This window comes from Anolis carolinensis, chromosome 1 (assembly GCF_035594765.1).
Source record: "Anolis carolinensis isolate JA03-04 chromosome 1, rAnoCar3.1.pri, whole genome shotgun sequence".
In the NCBI taxonomy this organism is placed as follows: domain Eukaryota; kingdom Metazoa; phylum Chordata; class Lepidosauria; order Squamata; family Dactyloidae; genus Anolis; species Anolis carolinensis.
Window position 1 is genome coordinate 211,706,966 of NC_085841.1, and position 23,459 is coordinate 211,730,424.

Below are 23,459 nucleotides of genomic sequence, written 5' to 3' on the forward strand. Positions count from 1 at the left end.
ACAGTAACTGCAAATCCTGTTTTATTCACAGCAGACTTTTCTATCATGTAAAAATACAAGTTTCCATGTAACTCTGATGCTGCCGATATCATCAACTATGATTAAACTTCTAACAACTATCCTCATTCCATATGTTTCATTCCATGGGGCAGCTGTTCCTAAATTTGGTTCACCGGATATTTGGGATTTCAGGTCCCAGAAGTCCTGAATATTGGCCAAACTGACAAGGGCTGAAGTCCCAAACACCTGGAGGACTGAAGTTTGGGAACCATTGCCATAGAGCATGTGTACAGTCCCCAAGTTATGAACAAGATAGGTTTTGTAGGTTTGTTCTTAAGTTGAATTTGTATGTAAGTTGGAATAAGTACATTTTTAAAGTGTAACACTCTCTCTCTCTCTCTCTCTCTCTCTATATATATATATATATATATATATACACACACACACACAGTAGAGTTCCGGTTATCCGACTTAAACAGGCGGGCCAAGTGTCAGATAACCGGATCTGTTGGATAATAGGGAGACCCAGCCTAGGGAAACCCGGAGCAAATTGCTGTTTAGCAATGTGCTCTGAGTTTCCCCAAAGTCCCGGGCCTTTACCGAAGGGAAAAGTTTTCTCCCTCCGGCAAAGGCCCAGCCTAGGGAAACACAGAGCGCGTTGCTATTTAGCAACACACTGCGTGTTTCCCCCAAGTCCCGGGCCTTTACCGAAGGGAAGAGTTTTTTCCCTCCAGCAAAGGCCTAGCCTAGGGAAACCTGGAGCGCATAGATGTTTAGCAACGCGCTCCGCGTTTCCCCAAAGTCTCGGGCCTTTACCGGACAGAAGAGTTTCCTCCCTCTGGCAAAGGCCTGGCTTAGGGAAACCCGGGGATGCGTTGCTGTTTAGCAACGTGCTCCAGGTTTCTCCAAAGGCCTGGGCCCTTACCTTCCATGGTTGCCTCTGCTGCTGCATCTGCCTCCCCTCCTCCACTGCCTCCTCCTTCGCATCCTCCTGGGGCAGCCTGAGGAAGAGGGAGAGAAAAGTCCTTTTCCCTCTCTCGAACTCCCTCTGGCTCAGCAGTGCTCCCTTTCTCGGACTGCCCCAGGAGGAGGCAAAGGAGGAGATGCGGAGGAGGGGGAGGCAGACACAGTGGCAGAGGCAGCCATGAGCAGCAGGGAGAATACGACACGCCGTCAAGCCCCTGGAGGCGCGTCGGAAAATACGGAACATCCGATAAGAGAAATTCGAATAAGCGGAACTCTACCATGTGTGTGTGTGTGTGTGTGTACGCTTGCTTGCTTGCATGCATGCATGATCGCATGCTTTGAATAGCATAGGGAAGAGTTCACACCCCCATGGTGTTTGTTTTACTCTGCATAGGTCATCCATGAAGGCGACCAAAGCTGCCTCTTTGTACATTCAAGCAATTATATTTAATATTCATTCATGTTTCATTTCACATCTCGGAAATATACTATTATATTGCATATTCCTATCAATGATTAAAAACTACAAATCTTAGTTACCATAAGATACAAAACACAAGATACAAAACAATACAACACTTAGCCATGTACCTTTGGTGGTGGTGCTTAGCTTTACCCTCTTGCGCTTTCCTACACCTTGGCTACCATCCTGATCTTCCTGTGATTTTGAGAACAAAGATAAAACATCTTAATTGCACGTGCTATGTTTGTACGTTTTCAAAAAATAAAGTAAGATGCATGTCATTTATTTATTGAGAAATGTTATCTCTTTATTATGTATTATGCATTCAACGAATAAAGTGGTATTGCTGGGGAAAATTCAAATTTTTGGTGTTTTTTTTCTGATAAAAGTAAATCATAAACTGTAGTATGGTCCTGGGGCAGTAATTTATCAAAGAAATACTCTTAAGATCATAAAATCTTATCATTTTAAGATTTTATGTTTTCTTTTAATGATTAAAAGTAAATATGTAATATTTGTTCAAAAGTAGATTATTCTTTGCTACAGTAACCTCATTTCCATGTGTGCACGTGTATGTGCATATCTGTATGAAAACGTGCAAGCACAATCAAGTGTGTCTGAAACCAGAGGATAACATCAAAAAGTGATTTTAGCACAGGATGTTTGGTTGCTTACATATGCAGAAAGTGCTTCAGTAAAACCTTTCTCATCTAACAATCATCACCTGCCCCTAAGATAGGTATATAAGTTCTCATCTACCCTTAAAATGGATTAAGGCCAGCCTCGCCCTGACTAATGTTTCCTGCCCCTTGATCGAAGGCTATCACTGCGATTGTTTTTTAACTGAAATTGCTGTGTTTTATCTATGATGTATTTTTGTTATATTTTATTGTACGTTGTTTTGTATTTGTTTTCGTACTCTTTGGAAACCGCCTTGAGTCCCTTCGGGGAGATAGAACGGTATGTTATTATAACAATCAAGAGCTGCTTCCTAGACCAGAGACGGGCAGTCTTGAAACGCCAATGATTTCCTTTCTTTTCTTCTCCTACGCTGCTGTTTTCATTCTTGTATTAAACAGACGGTTTACAAGACAAGAAGATATCAAAATTATTTAAACCACTTTACATCTTATTCTGAAAATGCTTGGATGAAAATATGAAATGTCTCCAAAATAAGAGCCTTTACTGTTTTCCACTATAAGCACTTTTTCTCTTTCTCCCTTTTAATTTAAGATATTTCTCAATCATTCAGATAGAAAGTAAATTTGACGGCAGTTTATACTGCAATCCTGAATTATCTGAAAATGTCCCCACTGAAGTCAACAGAACCTTCTTGTAAGTAAATGTGCTCAGAATGTATTAGAAGTAAATATATGTTACTTTCCTAAGCAATCCTGAAGATACAGTGTGGTATAATGGTTTGAATACTGGACTAGAAATCTGAGAGATCAAGATTCAAATCACTGTTCAGTTGTGGAAACCCACTGGGTAACCTCAGGCAAGTCACATTCAGGCTTAGAGGAAGGCAATGGCAAACCTCTTTTGAAGAAATCGGACCAAGAAAACCCTATTATAGAGTTATCAGCTGGAATCAACTTGAAAGTGCGTAACAATAAAAACATATTCTTAGCAATGGAAGCTACAGGAGAACCCTTTTTTTATTGCCCTTAGTATTTTTAACCAAATAGAAAAGACAGAAAGGCACACTGAACCCTTCCAACATAACACTAGTTAAAACCTGTTCAGAGCAAGTGAAAATGACATGTTAATGAGGTATTTTCAAAGCTTGCTATTTACTCCACAATTCCCAGCATTGCTAAAATTAGTTCACTGAAAGTAGTTCAGTGAAAGTAGTACCACTATCAACTCTCCTGCTTGAAGACCAAAAGAACAAATATATAGTCCTGAAAAGAGTAGTTTCAACATAATAAATTGTGTCTATGAAACAAACAGCCTCCTTGTTAGCTGAGACAAACAAGACAGGGATAATTGTTTCGTTATTTTTGTTTAATTTAGTTATTTTTACTTAACAGTACACTATATTTTATTTCTAAACAAGTCTCACCTCATCAGATGAGTCACCTTGGCCCGAACCAGGAGTACCACCTGAAACATAAAAAAATAAAAATATTCATTATAGTTTACATTTAGTAGAACAAACTGTTAAATTTGAGTTTTAGTTTCAAAACAAAATCCACATATCTTCATCTATGCGGGAGGTGTACAATAAAAAAAAATACGGAACTCTGAAGATGGCCAACACAACTGCTTTATTCTTACCTATCTGGTACAAACTCAGAACACCAAGATTTCAAACTATAATAATTATACTAATCTTGCAATATTATGAAACCAAAATTGGGTCAATATTCCCATCACAAAGTCCACTTCGCAACAAGACAAATCTGATTCTCATAAAGATACAATCTGCACATGGGTCAAACAAATACAAAACAAACTTTTTCCCACTGGTACCCTGCAAGTCAGATACCATTGCTGATATCCTGCAAATCACCTCAAGATCTAACAATAAATGCAACACTTAACTGCTTAGAACAGTGGTTCTCAACCAATGGATCCACAGGTGTTTTGGCCTACAACTCCCAGAAATCCCAGCCAGTTTACCAGCTGTTAGGATTTCTGGGAATTGAAGGAAAAAACATCTGGGGACCCACTGGTTTAGAAGAATGCACATATGCAAGTTCTTGCAAAAATGACATTTGAGTCATAATGTGGCCATTCAAATTGGTACATCTCATCATAAATAGAACGGGACCTAGTATTTCCACAGCAATTCCACTTTGTTATGCAAAAATACTGAATATTCATCAGTTTTGGAAAATGAGTAACAGCTCAAAAATATTTCTGTACCCAGCAAAACATAAATTCTAGCAAAAAAGCTATATATTGTTTAATAAAAGATTAAAATTAATGTATAATTAGAAAACCCTGCTATCATATATTGTATATGTATGATTTGTTTTATTTGATATTTTACCATGCTGTAAGTCACCTTGTACTCCACTTGTGAGAGAAAGCTGGAATACAAATGAGAAAAAGGGAGAGAGGGTACCACTTTTCTCCCAGTTAGTCCTCCATATTTGTAGATTTAACTTTAGTGGATTTTATCATTGGCAGATTTGATTAATATGTTTTCTCAAGTAATCTTCTGATGTGAGTTAACCATAGCTGACCTAGAGATTCCTAGAGAGATGCTCTCTCAGGTAAAATAATTTTTTTTAATTTGCATTTTTACTAATTTTTGCAATTGTTCTCTAATCTCTACCTCTAACCCTCACGAAAACCATTCAGTCCAAATGATACCGCGAAATACATGAACGCTTCATTTTAAAAGCATTATTCAGACCTTGAACTACTGAAGAGCTAGCTGCAGCTCCTGGTTCCTGTACTCCACTTCCAAGTTTATCTTCAGGAAATGTCAGTCCAGAACCTTTCAGAGCTACAAGGTACTTTTCATGGCTCTTTTTCGTACATGCATTTTCTCCACTACCTGAAAGAGATTTCAAAGATACAAAGTAACTTTAGCAATCAACCCTTGCTGCTGCACAAAACATATTTACAACCCCAGCTGCAACAATAAATACATTTAATAAATTTACTGTGACTCATCCAATGCATGAGAATCAGGTGCTGTTCTTTGACTTGTTTTCAATAGGTAGATATTATATTCTTAAAACATTCAACAGCAATATTGTTATTACAAATATCTGATTTCTCTTGATGTAACCCATGTGTGACTACTGTAAACCACGTACAAAACTCATGTATTGTAATTACTAATTGTAGTCCTCCTCCTCCCTCATCTGTATTACCTTGTGATTTTGTTAAAGCATGTTGTTAATTCTCAAAGACTGGAATGTTCTTCAAACCTAGTGGTTTTCAACCTAGGGTCCCCAGATGTTTTTGGCCTTCAACTCCCAGAAATCCTAACAGCTGGTAAACTGGCTGGGATTTCTGGGAGTTGTGGGTCAAAAACATCTGGGGACCCCAGGTTGAGAACCACTGCGCTCTTGAAACAATGAGAAGACTACTGGCAAGGCTGTCTTCTTCACTTGTAGCAACTTACCCTGCCATTATTTTATTTAGTTTTTGTCTGGCTGCATGCTTCCTCCTATCTTCTGGAATTATTCTACTAAGCCTAGAAAGCATTTGGGGACTTGGGAGGTTGGCAACTGAGCAAGGACAGAAGAAGCAGCATTTAATCTAATCTAATTTTAATCAGGCATTCAAAATACTGAAGTTTTAATGGAGAGGCTGTGGGATAGATATTTTGATATATCATCAGCAATGTCTGAACTGTCAAGTCTGCAACAACAAAAATGTTTTCTTGCCATGTAATTTGAATGAATTTCTCACAAGCTATTTCATGCAGACTTTTCGTGAACAGTAATTGCCATCATTGAAGGAGATAAGGTACAGGAGTAGTCACTATCCTTATACCATCTATCTATTTATCTTTATCATATCTTTCAGTGTCAGACGCGAAATAGTTTACACTAGTATTAGTTAAAATAAAACAGAGCTAACTTATATAAACAACAAAAGTTAAAAAAGCAAATGAAAGCAAAACGTCAAAGTTTTAAATGATTTTAAAACTGTGACGGTGGTGGGACTGAGTTTGTTCCCTTGGCCTTTTAACGTTGATTTCAGAAACTCAGTCATTGCAATCAAATTTCAAAGAGGAGAAAAAACAGAGGAGATGCTCCATTTCTCTTCAAAGAGAAAAAGAAAGAAAAAGGCAGAGCTGAGGATAAAATTCATCCCACAGTACGGTACTGCTATTCCCCTTATGAAAACAAGCAAGAAGGTGCACTAATTTTAAAAGCATGTTAGAAAAATACATGCTTAAGACTGCTTCAGACAAAATAAAACTCCAACTCACCAGAACTAAGGTCTTTATAGAACTGCTGATTTGTTAGAACCTGAGTAAGGACTGAACGCATTGCTCCCCCCATTTTTGTCAGATCTTCCAAAAACGAGATGTGGGGTTCCAACATTTGAAGGACTTTGTGAAGGTCTTTTTCTGAGGGCACATCAAGAACTGGAGGGAAAAACCAAACAGATTGCAAAGGAGGAGTCAAATAGATCTGATGATTTTGCAACATTACATTGACTATTTTGTTTTTAAGAATACTATACTATTCCTATAATGCTTGTCCTATACGAAGAGTGGGCACATCGTTCCAGATTAGAGGCAGGCAAAGTCTGCTCTACATGGACTTGCACAATACAGATGGCAGAAATACCTCACTTAACAAAGCCTCCCACAAAGAAGTTGTTTTTTACAAAGTCTTTTTACAAAAATCTAAACTCAACTATGTACAAATGACAATTGAACTGACAAGAGACCACAAGGATCATCCAGTTCTACCTCCTGCTATGCAGAAATACAGTCATAGCACTCCTGACAAATAGCAGACTTGTGAAAAGGCTAAAATTATTGAGTTTAAATACAGTACAGTAAAGTCTCACTTATCCAACATAAACGGACCGGCAGAACGTTGCATAAGCAAAAAAGTTAGATAATATGGAAGGATTAAGGAAAAGCCTATTAAACATCAAATTACGTTATGATTTTACAAATTAAGCACCAAAACATCATGTTTTACAACAAATGGACAGAAAAAGCAATTCAATACACAGTAATACATGTAGTAATTACTGTATTTACAAATTTAGCACCAAAACTTCACAATGTATTGAAAAATTGGCTGCAAAAACATTGACTACTAAAAGGCAAACTGTGTTTGATAATACAGAACGTTGGATAAGCGAGACTCTACTGTACACTTTAAAGTTCACTCTTCAATTAAAACCGGAACCTTCTTTTTATTTCAGGTTTGATGGGCAACCAATTAAAAAGGACCAATGGAAGAATACTTTAAATATATGATAACAGCTGCAAAAATATCACTTGGCCAGAAATGGAAAAATGACTAATGACTTACTAATGAGGGGTGATAATTGAAAGTGACAGATGGATAAACAATCTATTTTGGTTTAAGAAAAAGCATTAATGATGATTTTGAAAAAATAGAATCCCTGATTACCTTTTTGAAATAAAAAAAATGGTGGCTTGATGATTTCTGGTTTTGTTAATTTATATGACTAAATGTATAGATGAAGTGTGACTTCTAACATAACTAGAGAGAGGTAGAATCCTAAGAGTATCTATTTTAAGGGTCATCTATTTTTTTTCTCTTTTCGTTAGCTGCAGTATTTATTATGTATTCAAGTGATCTAGATATTTGTTGTGTGTGTATTTTCTCCTTTGGTTATTGTTGTAATTTTAATTAAGGATGTAACTTATTTTTATTCTATGTACAATTTTATTCAGTAAAAATGATTTGCAACATGAACTGCAAACAGCTTATTGAAGATGTGGAGGATTTCCAACATTCATGATGATAGGAAGCATATTTTCTCATGTTTTATGCTAGTCCACTTTAGGACTAGGAGAAGCCTCTTTGTTGTATATGAAATGTACTAAAAGTCACAAAAAGGGACAAAATTATCTGTGCTTCATTCCCCACTCCCAAAATCAATTAGCACAGTAAGGTAAAGGTAAAGATTTCCCCTGATGTTAAGTCCAGTCGTGTCCAACTCTGGGGATTGGTGCTCATCTCCATTTCTAAGTCAAAGAGCCGGCGTTGTCCATGGACACCTCCAAGGTCATGTGGCCGGCATGACTGCATGGAGAGCCGTTATCTTCCCGCCAGAGCGGTACTTATGGATCTACTCACATTTGCATATTTTCGAACTGCTAGATTGGCAGAAGCTGGGGCTAACAGCGGGCGCTCATTCTGCTTCCCGGATTCAAACTTGTGACCTTTTGGTCCACAAGTTCAGCAGCTCAGCGCTTTAACACACTGCGCCACTGGAAGCCCCATTAGCACAGTAGCAGGGCACAAAACCCCGCAAAGTCTCGGAGAGCTGATGCTACCCCTTAACCTTTGATAGCACTTTCCTTGGAGGGTACAAGTTGGAATATTTTTAAGCCATGGTTGGTAAAATCTATAAATGCTGAATCCATGGATATGGAGAGTCAACAAATTTTGCCAGTCAAATAACTAGTTATCATTTTCTTTGTATATTTAATGTAGGCTTGTAGTTGCTTTCATAAACTTATCAAAAATATTGAACTGAATTCAAACACCATCCACTTTTGAGTTGCAATTCATCAGATGGTTGGAATGGTTCTTTCCCAGAAAACAAGAGATCTTCCCCACTTAGTTAAGAAAACTAGCAAACAAAATGTACTGGTTGGGTTAGTGAGCTTTCTTCAGAAATATTGACATTATTCATACCTGGTTCATTGTAACCGTCCCTTAAGTACTGGATAAGGTAGAAGATGAACTGGGGAAGAACTAGTTCTGACATTATCAGCAGATCTTTTGGAACAGATGGAACTTCTGAGCTTGATTTTATCCTGTGCCTTTTGCAAAATCTGGAAACAAAATTAGACAGTTTAAAAAAAGACTGGCAGACACCTAACAGAACAAAAAGGTTTCATTTTTTCTACACTCCATCATACAGATGAAGTATACAAGACAGATGGTCAGAGAGATTCTCAACGAACAGGATAAGGCGTTTGAGATTCTGGGTTAGGTGATGTACTGCATGTGCATTAATATGAGATGTTTCCTGTTCAACCTCCGCCTAAACCTCATATTTTCTTTATTGCAGCCTCCACAACACGATCAGAGCAGACAGAGGGGGGAGTAGCAGAGAGGTGTGCAGCTATGCTACTAGCTGGACACAAAGAAACAAGCGCATTCAGGACTTCCCAGGGGTTCTTCTTAGGTTCCTCGGGATGATGCCAATGCCAAGAGTCCAGCTGTAGTGAAATAGGAAACATTTCTCTAGCATTCCCATATTCTCCACCAGCCAGGAAATTGTAGTTTTTAGGAGATGAGGTGGCAGAGAAAAGAGGGGCTGTGGATGGGCAGAAGATTTTGGTCACCAAGAAGCCAGTACAGAAACCTAATCTCCACAATGACCAAAGGAGTGAGTTACAATGGAAGCTGCACTACCACCACTGTAACTCACTATAAGGATGCCAGGAAAAATCTCACTTCCCAACTAATTTTCCCTCTTTTCTAAAGAGGATCTAAAACTTACAGAAAACTATTTTTAGGACAACCTATTGTATGATTAGAACTATTTTTTATCCATTGCATGGCTAAGACCATGGCAGAAATGTCACAGAAATCCCAGCTGTCAAATTAGTTCATAGCCCACACAATTCAGGCAGGAGGTGGTTCTTCAGAAGAATCGAATTCTGATAACAGTTCTTTTTAAATATGTATACCTGTACAAGATTGATGGTAACCACTTTGCAGATTGGTTTAATCTTTTTTCATAATTTGAATAATCATTTAAGTGTGGAATATGTTCATTAACAACATCTTAATGCAAGCTGACTGAAATAATAAAGCAAATATTTCAAGGATTTGAATGAAAATTAGCTTCTATGTCATGTCTTTCAAGAAACCTGACCATCATTCTGATTTATTGCCCTGCACTGTACATTGTCAGACCCTGGAAGATCTCGGAACCAACGCATGCTCACAAAGATAGGTCCTTGGAAACAGCTTTATTTTTCATTCTTGCCAAGGAGAATCGAAAGCTAGTTCTGACTATTTCCCCGCCAAACTGGTAGTATATCATCTAGTTGACCCATGACCCCTCCTACTATCTACTTCTAACAGCGATATTCCATTCCCACAGAACATGCTACAATTCCCAGGTTTTCCTCTCAGTCCAGATGGCTGCTATCAGAAGCCAGTGCTCTACTCCCATACTAATTAAACTGGCATGGAGTGGACGGAGCAGCTTGTTGGTATTAGCTGGTACGGATACATCCTGACATATTCAAATGTAAAGGTGTCTTGATGATTGCAGGTTTGCCTTCATGCCATACAATAAATATAAGAGATACAATCATATTTCCGACACACAGAACTGAACTCACAAAAGTGTTCCAACTGAAGGAGGGGGGAGAGGCAATTTTCACCAATTCCTCCCTTCCCTTACACCCCGCAGCTTGAACACCCAGCTCTGCAGGGAGCACAGGAACAGGAAGGAACAGATTTTAAAAGAGCCTACAGTGGATCTTGGTTCCTTTTGAAAACAGCAGGAACTCTTCTCCCTGTAGAAGGATAAATCTGGCTCCAGCCCAATAATTGTTCATATACATAATAATAGTTAATCTAACTTCCTAATGTGACAAACAAACTAAAAGATATACAAACAAATCCACCTGCAATGTGCAGCCACACTAAATGGTAACCACACATTTGGTCTACCATTCACACATAAAAACAACTGCAAACTAGTGTACGCTTACTTGATTTCAAGGGACTTACTTCCAAGTAAACATAAATAAGACAGGGCTGTTACTTGGGTATAGGTGTTGTAAGATAAACATGGCCTACACTACACAGAACCCACTATTCTGTATGAATTATGAAGAATTATAAAGATTAAAGATTGCATGTATTTGCTTTTTCCCTCTCTTTGTGAAAATAGGTAAAAAGCTCTGCCACAAGGCTGGAACTGCTGAAAAAACTATCAAACTTCCATTCACAGTCATGAATGCTAAAAACTAATTGTTTTTAATTAAAGCTACTGTTGTGATGCTGAATTGTACATGCAAACCAAACTGAATACAGTATAACAACCCCACCTGAATCTCAGATTAGACCACCTGTGGCTATCTAAAACCATGAAAAACAGCAAACCCTATATTTTGACTATACAAAGCATACCGCAGAATCACACGGTAGGATCTAGAGAGGCAACCATAAAGATAAGAGGATTATATTGTATTTGCATGGATTCACAGCATATATAAAACTAAACAGTAAGTTACATTAAATACAAATACATCTGCAAGGTTTTCTCATTGAACAGGCTAACTTTAAGACAGGCTCATGGAAACATTTGACAAGACCTTTTCTATGTATTGAATGCTAGTTATGGAATTCTTCTCATCCAAACCAAAACAGTTACATTAACCACATCCCCAATTGATTTCATGTGGAAGCTAAAATAATGTTGATATTGCCTTTGATAGTATAGAAATATTACACAGAAGTTTCATCACCCTGAATATCTTTGGTGTTTTATATTTCTAAACCATTACCTAGCCTTGTTCCGAATCTAGTCCTCTGTTGTCATCCCCTCACCCTTCTCTTAAGGTGAGCTTTGGAACAGTTGTTCCCAATTGTTCTCTTAATACTCTTTCACCAAATAATGCAAAACTATTCCACTGATTTTATAAAAGAAGTGAACACAAACCCCACACTACCCCATCAGAAGCATTTGTCATAGCTGATTGACGCACTTGCCACATATCAATCTGTACTGACTTCCTACAGAATGAGTACAAACTATGATCAGTTCTTACAGTAATGTAACTATGAAAACACTTTTATCAGGACTCATTTAAAAAGATCCTGACATGAGGACATTTCTAGTTGTAAAAACTAAAATTGACGTAAAGCTACATCAAAGCAAATGAAAGAAAAAAGTTTGTGTGCACGACTGTTTTATGTATTGAATATGCTACCTTTCTCCTGTAGTGAGAGCCAAGGTGGTTTCCAAGCACACTGCATAATGAATGTATCAATAGCGCAAAATAATTCTTTCAACCTAACACAAAATTTATATAAATAAAAATGTAAATATCCGCTTGTGAATGACCTCATATCTCCCAAATTATTTCACTGATTGCTTCAAAATTTGGACATAACGTAGAATTCAAACTGATGAATGTTTTTAGGTATTCATATACCTACTATTATACACATGTCACACCTGAGACAGGTAAAACCACACTTTGGTTCACAAACAGTGCCATTGCTGGACAATCAAGCAACACATACTGTACTACATACGACTGTTTAAGGAAGGAGAAGGGCGCACCGAGAGGGCAAGAGCTGAGGCAAAACCAGAAGCGGTGGGGGAAAGGGAAGGGAGGAAGGCGGTGAAGAGGAAGAAGGGCCTTTACCTCTGCCTTGGAGACAGGCCACAGCGGGAATCACCTCCAAGGCAACGTCAAGAGTCAGAAGAGGCTTGCAGAGAGGCCTGAGGGTGAGTGACTGAGAGGGAAGGGAGGCATTTAAGAAGAGCCTCCTTGCACTTTGGGGTGTCTTTGGAGCCCCTCCCATCCACTAATAACTACAACAACAATGAGGCAGCGAGGGCTGAGGCGAAAGGGAGGCAAGCGGGTGAAAGGGAAGAGAGAAAGGGTAGCAGGACCTTTCCCTCTGCCTCGGAGACAGGCCACAGTGGGAATCACCTCCAAGGCAACGGTGGAGGCGGAAGAGGCCTGCAGGGAGGCCTGAGGTGAGTTAAAGGGAGGGAAGGCATTTAGGAAGAGCCTTCTTGTACTTAGGGAGGGGGGGCATCATTGGAGCCCCATCCACCCATTAACAATAACTACTACAACAATAATAGGGAGGAGGGGGCATTGGGGTCGCACCCTGGGAGGGGTCTATGGCCTCTCCCTTCAGGAAAATAACATGGGGGCATGATCTATGAGGAAGCCATGCCCATGTCATTCTCCCCAAGAGGAGGGCAGAGAGAGAAAGAGATCTCCATCCATCCATCCATATTTACACTCAGAGGCAATATTTGGAATTAGCTGATAGATACTTCATGAAACTCATGGAACATACCAATACAAGAAGCAAAGCCAAAATTACTCTCAGCAGTCAATTGAGAGAGGAAGTGCTCTATACATTTCAAGCAAATTATTTTAGGGACCAGAATCTATATAAATCTGGTACAGGAGATAACTGAAGAAAAAATGGTCTGGTACATAATTTATTATTGTTAATTGCAGTCAACTATGTCAGCTTAAGACAAACCACGGTACAGGGTGATAAAAATAAGGACTAACAGACTGAGATGTAACTTTTATCCTAGAGCTTTAACTATATTGAACACCATGGTTTTGCATTGATGTGGCACTGCAGCTGTGTGGTAGTGATTGGAGTGTAGAGGGATGGGTGTGTTGTTTTTGTGATGTGTGCTAGGGAAAGCATTTAATTTTGTTGTACAATGTACAATGACAATAAAGTTATTCTGTTCTATTCTATGAGCAGGTCTGCTTGGACTTTGCAGATTAAGGGTAGAAACATTATCCTTCATTGTGTCTTCAGTTGTATCATTTAAGAAGCTATTATATAAACTTTCTCATTAATAACTACTATTGATAGTAACATAATCTAGATATAACCATATTAAACCTACCATTAAACTTTTTATTAAAATGGTATAAATGATACATAAATTCTTCCTATTTATAGTTACTAATTACATAAATAATCAAATATGAATATTTAGAGTATCTATAAACAAGTACTTCCTTTTCTCTTGATAAAAATAAATTGCTCTAGTTTGCTCAGTAAGCCTCAGAAATTGCTTCGATCTATGATTCATGACATTTTTGTTTGTTCGGTACTTTAAAAGGGGAGGAACCTGGGTCAAAGTAGAAAGAACCAACACAGGAAAGAAAAAGAGAACACAGAATTGGTGCACTGGAAATGTCCTTGTATTCTCACTTAACTTCACAAGCTTTCATGGGTACAGGTTGTAAAAGAAGCAGAAATCTCCTATAGATATAAAAGGGAAAAACCTAAACATACACAAAGTGGAATAAACAAATGAACATGAAACCATACCTACCCTATTTCCCCGAAAATAAGACATCCCCAGAAAATAAGACCTAGTAGAGATTTTGCTGAATTGCTAAATATAAGGCCTCCCCTGAAAGTAAGACCTAGCAAAGTTTTTGTTTGGAAGCATTCCCGCCAAACAGAACACCACAGCATGCAGGAGTGGTAAATGTACGTACCATAGATGGCTGTACATGAAAATAATGGTAGTAACAAGAAATTCTTGATAGGATTCTCAGTTTGTCTGGTTATGCTGGTTTGTGATGATATCTACTATACAGTATATAATAAATGTTTTGGTTTTTTTGTTCAACAATAAAAGTGAATTCTTCTTCATGGAAAAATAAGACATCCCCTGAAAATAAGACCTAGCACATCTTTGGGAGCAAAAATTAATATAAGACACTGTCTTATTTTCGGGGAAACACGGTATAATACTGTTTTTGTAAATTAGTATGATTTAGTCGAAGATTTGTGCTACTGTAACTAAAATCATTCCAATTACGGTGAGTAAAATGCATTCAGTAAGTACTTCTGTATTGTTTCAGAAGCATGTACTCAAATACAAAAATCTAGGGGATATTTTAGAAAAGCATAGCAGGACTAAAATATATTGTGACCAATGAAATGAAAAGCGCAGATAATTATGTGAATTAAAAAAATAAAGGAAGATGAAATCAACATATACCGTATTTTTCGCTTTATAAGACGCACTCCCCCCCCCAAAATAGAGGGAAAAAGTCAGTGCGTCTTATAAACGCAATATGACCTCAAGAGGCAAGGAGAGGAAAGAGAGAGAGAGAGCGCACGCGCACACACGCAAACAGAGGGGCGCGCGCTTGGCTGATCCCCATTGCTATCCTTCCCAGTTCCTGCTTTTTTTTCTCCTCCTCTTCCTGGTTAGGAGACCCTTCCCTTCCCTGGAGAGAGGGGCGTTGGAGAGGGGCAGCTCCTTTGCTAAAGTGTGCCAAGCTTTATGCACCAAGCTTTACGCACTGCGCGCCTCCTCTTCCTTTGGTTTGGAGGCGTTGATCCCCATTGCTATCTGTCCCAGCTCCTCCTCCTCCTCTTCCCCTCTCCTTCCTGGCTTGGAGACCCTTCCCTTCCCTGCAAAGAGGGGCCTTCCCTTCCCTGCAAAGAGACGCACGGCGCGCCTCCTCCTGGGCACCTCCTCCTCGGGCTTGTGGGCATTGATCCCGTTGGCTCTCCTTCCCAGTTCCTCCCCTTCCTCCTCCCCTTCCTGGTTCAGAGACCCTTCTCTCCCCTCCCTTTCGGCTCTGCTCTTCGTCGGCCATGGCGCAGGAGGAGGGCGCGAGCCCCGAGAGCGGCGGGCTGTTGCTGGAGCTGGTGAGCTCCCCGCTGAACCTGAGCCTGCTGGGCCTCTGCCTCTTTTGACATCTGATGGGGCCCTTAAGCGGTGCGTCTTATCATCAGGTGCGTCTTATAAAGCGAAAAATACGGTACATTCACACAACCAGTTTCAGGTTATCTGAACTAAGGCCTATGCCTAGTTTCATTTTGTGTTTATTATAACAACCACAATTTTAAAAAGATGTCAAGTTTCTAAGTTTAAGACAAGAGATAAAGTAATCATTAACTCTAAGTTAAAATGTATAGAGAAGAGAACATTGAATAGTTTAGCTTGACAAGAGAACATGTACATGTACCAACACTTAAGGAGCAGTATTTGGGATGAATTCAAAACAGAAAACTGGAACTTTGGGGACAACAGGAAAATGTTCAAGAGACAGGACACTAGCGATGTTTTTTAACTGCAGAATGCCCAATATATATTGCAGTTTCCAGGGAACATTACCAGGTAGGATAGTGCTTGAACTTGATTACTACACAAGCTAGGAATGTCTCCTATTGCAAAAAGTCAGGAAACCTGATCCTCCCCTTAGCTCTTGAAGTTTGTTTAGCTATGGGAAAGGGAGAGGGCAGCTATTTGCTATGTTGGAAACATTAATATTCAAAACAGCCAAAGGATTATCTGAATTATCTAAAGAATCAATACAGCCTGGACTGACCTGTTGAACAATCACACAGACATTGGTATAACAGTGAAGATAGCAAAATCAGAACAAGGAAAAGGTAAAACACCTTAGAATGATAAAAACATGTTCCCAATCCAGAAATAATGTGCAAAATAAAGTTTAAGCAGTCTACAGAATCTCTGTGTAAAATAAGTACTATTGCTTTAAACAATAAAATACCTCACTTTTTCACATTATTTGCATTATCAAAAATGGATAGCAGCGTTATTTCTTCAACTTGACAGCTCACTATTCGCACTATATGTCAGAAGGAGTGCTTGTGTAGATGAAAAGACTGCCAATTTACCAAGACATTAAAACCACTACAAAATCCCTTCAAAAGCAAGTTTAAACCATTGGAGCTATTACACTTTTTTGCATTATTAGAACACTGAGCTCACTGACTCTGTTAGCTAATACCTAACCATGGGAAACTAAAGATTCATTCTCACAAATATCAACAAAGAATACAGAACAATGACCAAGAAACACAACTATGACAACTAGATATTCTCTTTCTCCATTAAATTTATAAGGTAGCGCTCCATTTTAATTATAGGTTTGCCTACTAGGACGAGACAGCATTCAGGCATGGAAATAAAAATGACTTGGCTCTAGGGTTGTTTTACTTTGTTTCTCTAGCATTCATATCAACAATGGGCAATGCCAATCAGACTGAGCAAACAGTATTAAAAATGGTTTACATATTGCCATAACTCCAGAGTTCACTCATCAATCGTTACTAAAATGGAGGTAGGAGATAAGATGATTCCAACTGTCACATGCTTTCACTATGACAGCAAATGACTGCTGCCATGACTTAGCAGCACTTGTTGTGCCAAAAAAAAGTACTGTGGAGCTGAAATTAAGCCCTCACAGCTTTACCTCTGCCCATTATGTCGGCAACAGCAAACACTTACTGCCAATGCTCTTACAAAAACTTTGACTGCACTACACCTATCAAAAGGAAACCGTGTTCTCTTCCCTCTGCTATATTGATCTCCACTTCCTTCCTCTTATTCTTACATTAAGCCCCTTAAGTGCTTGCCCTATTCCTTTACCCAAGCTACATCTACACTGTAGAATTAACTGCCATGGCTCAATGCTAAGAATTATGGGAGCACTATTTTGCAGAAAAAGCTAAAGACTTGTAAAACTACAACTTCCATGATTCCATAGCAGTGAGATGTGGCAGTTAAAATTATATCAAACTATATTCATTCGATATACCCTAAATTTGCTATATTTTCCCCCAATTATTCAAGGCTGTCTAAGCTATCCCACCAACTCTAAGGGTCATTCTAATTTTCCTTTCTCCTATATTCCACATGGTTTATGATTTGAAGCAGCTTTAAAAATTTGTTTTTCCACCACAGGGATATACGGTTAGAAACCAATGTATATGTCACATGCTACAATATATGTTCCTAACTTCTAAATGGATGGGAAGAAAGGAATGCTTTTAAAGACATTCATTTATATTGCCTGTTTAGATATTATTTTTTCCCAGCAGGAAGGTAACAGCGCTCCATGCAGTCATGTTGGTCACATGACCTTGGAGGTATCTACGGACAACGCCATCTCTTCAACTTAGAAATGGAGATGAGTACCACCATCACCACCACCACCCCCCAGAGTCGGACACAATGTCAAGACCTAATGTCAAGGGGAAACCTTTACCTTTACCTTAAGATTAGGAGGATTCCTTAAACTCATCCCCATTTCTTTCACACTTTTCTCTTTCCATATACAGAATGGAAAGTGGAAACACTGAATAAATCTCAGGTACTGAAACAAGCCTTAAACGTACTACATGGTTCTTTTCATACAGAGAATGTATCTGAAGAATTGAGTTCTTATGAAACAAGGATAATGCAATAGGAACAGGCCCTGAGTTAGACCTAATGTTGCCTCAGTAGCGACAAAGGTGAAAGTGTGATCATTTACATAATAATGATGTTAGAGATTATGTGAAAAAGATCATCAACATGTTTACTCCTTATGCCAGTGTCCTTATGTCCAAAGGATGGAATAACCTTTGGTGTGGGAAGTAAATATATTGTCACCTTCTTCATACGGGTTGTTTTGTTGTTAGAACTTCAGAAGAAAAGACCACACTGTAGAGGCTCCGACCACCAAAAAGTTAATGCAAGAGCAGTGCTCGAAGTGAGTCCTTCCTCACAATGAGTAGTTTGTGACTTACGTTCTGCCTGAACATAGGCAACAGGTGAAGAGTACACATAAATTGTGCCTCAGTTTTAAAGTAACATCTAACCATTCTTACAGTGCCCCATGGATTAATCCCTACTTCAAATTCTTTCTACTTCTTTGCTGATCCCTCTGAATTCTGCCCCAGGGATATTCCCCCCTCCCCCTAAATTTGTGGAAATGATTTGTAGGAGTTGTTAAGCAACCACAATTTGGGAAATATCTGTTTCACTACTAAATGCCACTACACTGCTGGACCAATGCTGATTTATAAGTTTCCTACCTCTCTAGAATGTCAAAACACTAAAAAAAAACTACCCACTGACAGTTTCCATATAAATGGGGCACTGAGTTCCCATTGATCTTTAAGAGTAAATATCCAAACTCATGAACTCTAGCCACACAACAGATTCAGCACTTGGATAGCTCCTTTCAACTTCAGACTGAAATGTGGCTTGAGCTTACTGTCCCCATCTGAAATGTAAGCTGCCAAATGATGTGGATAGAAAGAAACATCTAGCTGTGAATCTAGCTGTGAAAAAGTGGTAAGGGAGTACGAGATACTGTAAACCCTGCAACAGCACTTCTATCTACTTGGCCAACCAGGCCAAGCGCTGCAAAATAATTGTCTTATACAGGTTGAGTATCTTTTGTATAAAGTGTTCTTCAGTTGAGTTTTTTTTTTGGGGGGGGGGGGGTAGGATTGGAAGTACTTGTATTTACTTTAAAAGGCATCTTAGAGATTGGACCCAAGTCTAACACAAGATTCATTCATGTTTCACATAGACTTTATACACACTGCCAAATTTTATACATTTTGAATAATTCTGTGCATAAAGCAAAGTGTGTGTAGACTGAGAAATCAGAATACAAAGGCATCCCTATCCCAGCAACCTATGTGTACAATTTTGGAACTAGGTGCATCTACACTGCAGAATTAATCCAGTTTGGCACTGCGACTGTGGAGGAGTGATGCCTTCACAGCTTGACAACTGACCAAGGCTCTTACAAAAACCTTTGAGCAGACTACACCTCCCAAAAGGAAACAGTGTGTTCTGCCTCAACCCTTTACTATATTGATCCTCTCTATCTTCACCTTAACTCAACTCCTTTATGTGCTTTCCCTGTTCCTTGACCCAGAGTGGATCTACAGTGTACACCGTAGAATGAATTCAGTCTGACACTAGTTCAACTGCAATGGCTCATGGGATTTGTAGTTTGGTGAAGAACCAGCACTCTTTGGAAGATAAAGCTTTAAAACTTTATAAAATCACAACCTCCATGATTTCATAGCCTTGAGCCACAGCAATTGAATGTAGATGCATCCCTTGCAATATTTGTTTTTCTGTATTGTCAAAGGCTTTCATGGCCAGAATCACTGGTTTCCTGTGAGTTTTCCAGGCTGTATAGCCATATTCCAGAAGCATTCTCTCCTGATGTCTTCCCTATATATATATATGACAGGCATCCTCAGAGGATGTGAGGTCTGTTGGAAACTAGGCTAGAGAGGTTTAGATATATGTGGAGGGTCCAGGGTGGGAGAAAGAACTCTTTGTCTATTTGAGACAAGTGTGCTTCTTGCCTGGGGGAATCTTTTGTTAGGAAGTATTAGCTGGCTCTGATTGTTTAACTGTTTTAATATTTGTATATTGTATATTTTAAGCTGTATTGCAATACTTTTAACCATGAGTCACTTTAAGTCTCAGTATGGAGAGAGAAGGCGGGATATAAATAAACATAATAATAATAGTAATTTGTGTACATTATTTAGAGCGGATGTGGAATGCACATCTAGGGAGTGAACAAGTAAGGGAAAGAGCACATGACTTCAAAAGGCGCAATGAGTGCAGGAACAGGTAAGGTAAAGGTTTCTCCTTGACATTAAGTCTAGTTGATTCCAACTCTGGGGGATAGTGCTCATCTCCATTTCTAAGCCGAAGAGCCCGCATTGTCCGTAGATGCTTCCTAAGTCATGTGACTGGCATGACAGCATCAAGCGCCGTTACCTTCCCGCTGGAGTGGTACCTATTGATCTACTCACAGTTACATGTTTTCGAGCTGGGGCTAACAGCGGGAATTCACCCCGCTCCCCAGATTCAAACCTCCAACCTTTTGGTCAGTAAGTTCCGCAGCTGAGGGGTTTAATCCGCTGCACCACCAGGGGCATAATAATAATTTGTGTACATTATTTGGAGTAGATGTGGCATGCACATCTAGGGAGTGAACGAATAACAGAAAGAGCAGACGACTTCTAAAAGCCCAATGAGTGGTGTAACAGGTAGTTTACCCCAAACAAGGGAGGGCTGCCATTTTACACATGGGGTGCATCTCTACAGTGTGTAAGTAATGCAGTTTGACATCAGTTTGACTGCCATGGCTCAGTGTTAAAGAACCCTGGGAGCTGAAGTCTTTAGCCTTACCTGGAAAAGAATGTCTCAGGGAACTTTAACTTCCATATGATTCAATGCTATGATGAACCATGGCAGTTAAAGTGGTGCCAAACTGCATTACTGTTACGGCCTCACTGTTTTTAATTCACTGTTTTTAATTCACTGTTTTGAATAAGTATTTTTTAATTTTCTGGTTAATGTGTAATTGCTATTATTGCTGCATGTTCTTGTTTGTGGATGTATTATATATTGTAACTAGCTGTGCCCGGCCACGCGTTGCTGTGGCAAAGTATGGTGGTATGGGAAATAAAGTACAGTAGAGTCTCACTTATCCTAGCCTCGCTTATCCAAGCCTCTGGATTATCCAATGAATTTTTGTAGTCAATGTTTTCAATATATTGTGATATTTTGGTGCTAAATTCGTAAATACAGTAATTACAACGTAATATTACTGCGTATTGAACTACTTTTTCTGTAAAATTTGTTGTATAACAAATTGGTTCTTAATTTGTAAAATCATAACCTAATTTGATGTTTAATAGGCTTTTCCCTAATCCCTCCTTATTATCCAAGATATTCGCTTATCCAAGCTTCTGCCGGCCCGTTTAGCTTGGATAAGTGAGACTACTGTATTGAGGAATTGGTGGTAGTTAAGGTAAAGGGTAAAAGTTTTCCCCTGACATTAAGTCCATTATAAATGGGTTATATAGCTGTGTGGAAGGGCCTTGAGTCTACACTGCCATATAATCCAGTTAAAATCAGATAATCTGCATTTTATAGGCAGTGTTGAAGAGGCCTAAGTGAGGCCTAACTCTGCCTGTCTCCTGGGCTGAGTGGGTTGCTAGGAGACCAAGTGGGCGGAGCTTAGCCTTCTAACTGGCAGCAATTGGATAAAAACAATTATTCCTCTCCCTCTAATTAGGATTTTATTTTTATTTTATTTTTGTTGTATGAATGTAGAGGCATGGATGAGGGGTTGTGCTGCCAAGTTTAGTGTTTCTGGGATGTGTAGTTTTGTTGTTTTGTCCTAGGCCGAAATTTCATTACCCTTTTATATATATATAGAAGATTGCTCTTGTGTCTGATATTTCTGTGAGCCGTCCTGAGTCCCCTTTGGGGGAGATGGAGGCGGGATACAAATAAACTTATTATTGTTGTTATTATTAATTCAACAGTGTGGATCAGGCATGGACAGGCAAATTTCGGCTCTCCAGGTTTTTTTTGGACTTCAACTAAGTGGCTGAGAGGGAAAAGGAAGGGGCATGAGGCTGTTAGGGATTGTGCGAGTTGAAGGCCAAAACACGCGGAGGGATGAAGTTTGCAAGTGCCTGGTGTAGATGCACTTTCTCTTCATTCAGGTTGAGGATCTCATATCGGGAATTCCAAAAAGAGTCCCAAATAGTCCATATAGGTGGGCTGGGTTAGGGATACCTACTGAGCATTCTGATACAGTAGAGTCTCTTATCCAACATTCGCTTATCCAACGTTCTGGATTATCCAACGCATTTTTTTAGTCAATGTTTTCAATATATCGTGATATTTTGGTGCTAAATTAGTAAATATAGTAATTACAGTAGAGTCTCACTAATCCAAGCCTCGCTTATCCAAGCCTCTGGATAATCCAAGCCATTTTGTAATCAATGTTTTCAATATTTCATGATATTTTGGTGCTAAATTCGTAAATACAGTAATTACATTATAACATTACTGCGTATTGAACTACCTTTTCTGTCCAATTTGTTGTATAACAGGATGTTTTGGTGCTTAATTTGTAAAATCATAACCTAATTTGATGTTTAATAGGCTTTTCCTTAATCCCTCCTTATTATCCAAGTTATTCGCTTATCCAAGCTTCTGCCGGCCCGTTTAGCTTGGATAAGTGAGACTCTACTGTACTACGTAGCATTACTGCCTATTGAACTACTTTTTCTGTCAAATTTGTTGTATAACATGATGTTTTGGTGCTTAATTTGTAAAATGATAACCTAATTTGATGTTTAATAGGCTTCTTCTTAATCTCTCCTTATTATCCAACATATTCGCTTATCCAACGTTCTGTCGGGCCGTTTATATTGGATAAGTGAGACTCTACTGTATCTCAGAATGTGTGCCCGAGAGCAAGCGCCTCTTGGCGGCCCTGACACGCGTGGCGCTTTCCCACGTTCGCCCGCCACTCACCCGGCCTCCCTCATGACGTTTCCGTCCCCGCAGTCGCAGGCACCGCCGGCCTGGCTGCGGAACATATTGTAGTCGTGCCCGGCGTGGTCTCCCTGGTGGAAGCACTCGGCGCAGAGGCTCATGCAAGGCGAGATGCCGCAGGTCCGGCAGCGGTAGGCCACGAAGTTGGCCGTCCAGACCAAGCCGCAGAGTGTGGCCGGGTCGTAGGCGCGCACGGCCGCCACGAAGCTCTCCCATGGCTCCCCGCCGGCCAGCAGGCACCGGCACCACGACAGCGCCGCCTCCGGGGACGACGACGACGAGGAGGAAGAGGAGGCCTCGTCCCGCAGCGACAGCACCCGCTCCAGCAGCGCCCTCAGCTCCGCCGCCGCGCTCTCCTGCTCCAGGCTCAGGGCCGCCTTCAGCCGCGCCGCCGTGGCCCGCTTCTCCTGGGCCATGGCGAGGACGACGACCAGGAGGCCCGCCGCCCGCTCTCGTTCCCCAACTTCCCTCCCTCCCTGCTTGCCTTCCT

At 39.7% G+C, this 23,459-nt stretch overlaps 1 protein-coding gene across 4 annotated transcripts in view; it reads right to left on the reverse strand.

Moving 5' to 3' along the window:
• Window positions 1-23,459, reverse strand: part of ubr3 (ubiquitin protein ligase E3 component n-recognin 3) — a 103,782-nt gene extending 80,323 nt beyond the window's left edge. For 3 of the 4 annotated variants that reach the window (XM_062964685.1, XM_062964677.1, XM_062964659.1), the window contains exons 1-6: window positions 22,949-23,458; window positions 8,758-8,897; window positions 6,333-6,491; window positions 4,797-4,940; window positions 3,495-3,535; window positions 1,558-1,624 (exon numbers count right to left, since the gene is read on the reverse strand). In XM_062964685.1, coding sequence (XP_062820755.1) covers window positions 1,558-1,624; window positions 3,495-3,535; window positions 4,797-4,940; window positions 6,333-6,491; window positions 8,758-8,897; window positions 22,949-23,385 — 988 coding nt within the window. In that variant the 5' untranslated portion in view covers window positions 23,386-23,458. Of the gene's footprint in view, window positions 1-1,557; window positions 1,625-3,494; window positions 3,536-4,796; window positions 4,941-6,332; window positions 6,492-8,757; window positions 8,898-22,948 lie in introns of all 4 variants that reach the window. The other variant, XM_062964667.1, reaches the window with a different exon arrangement.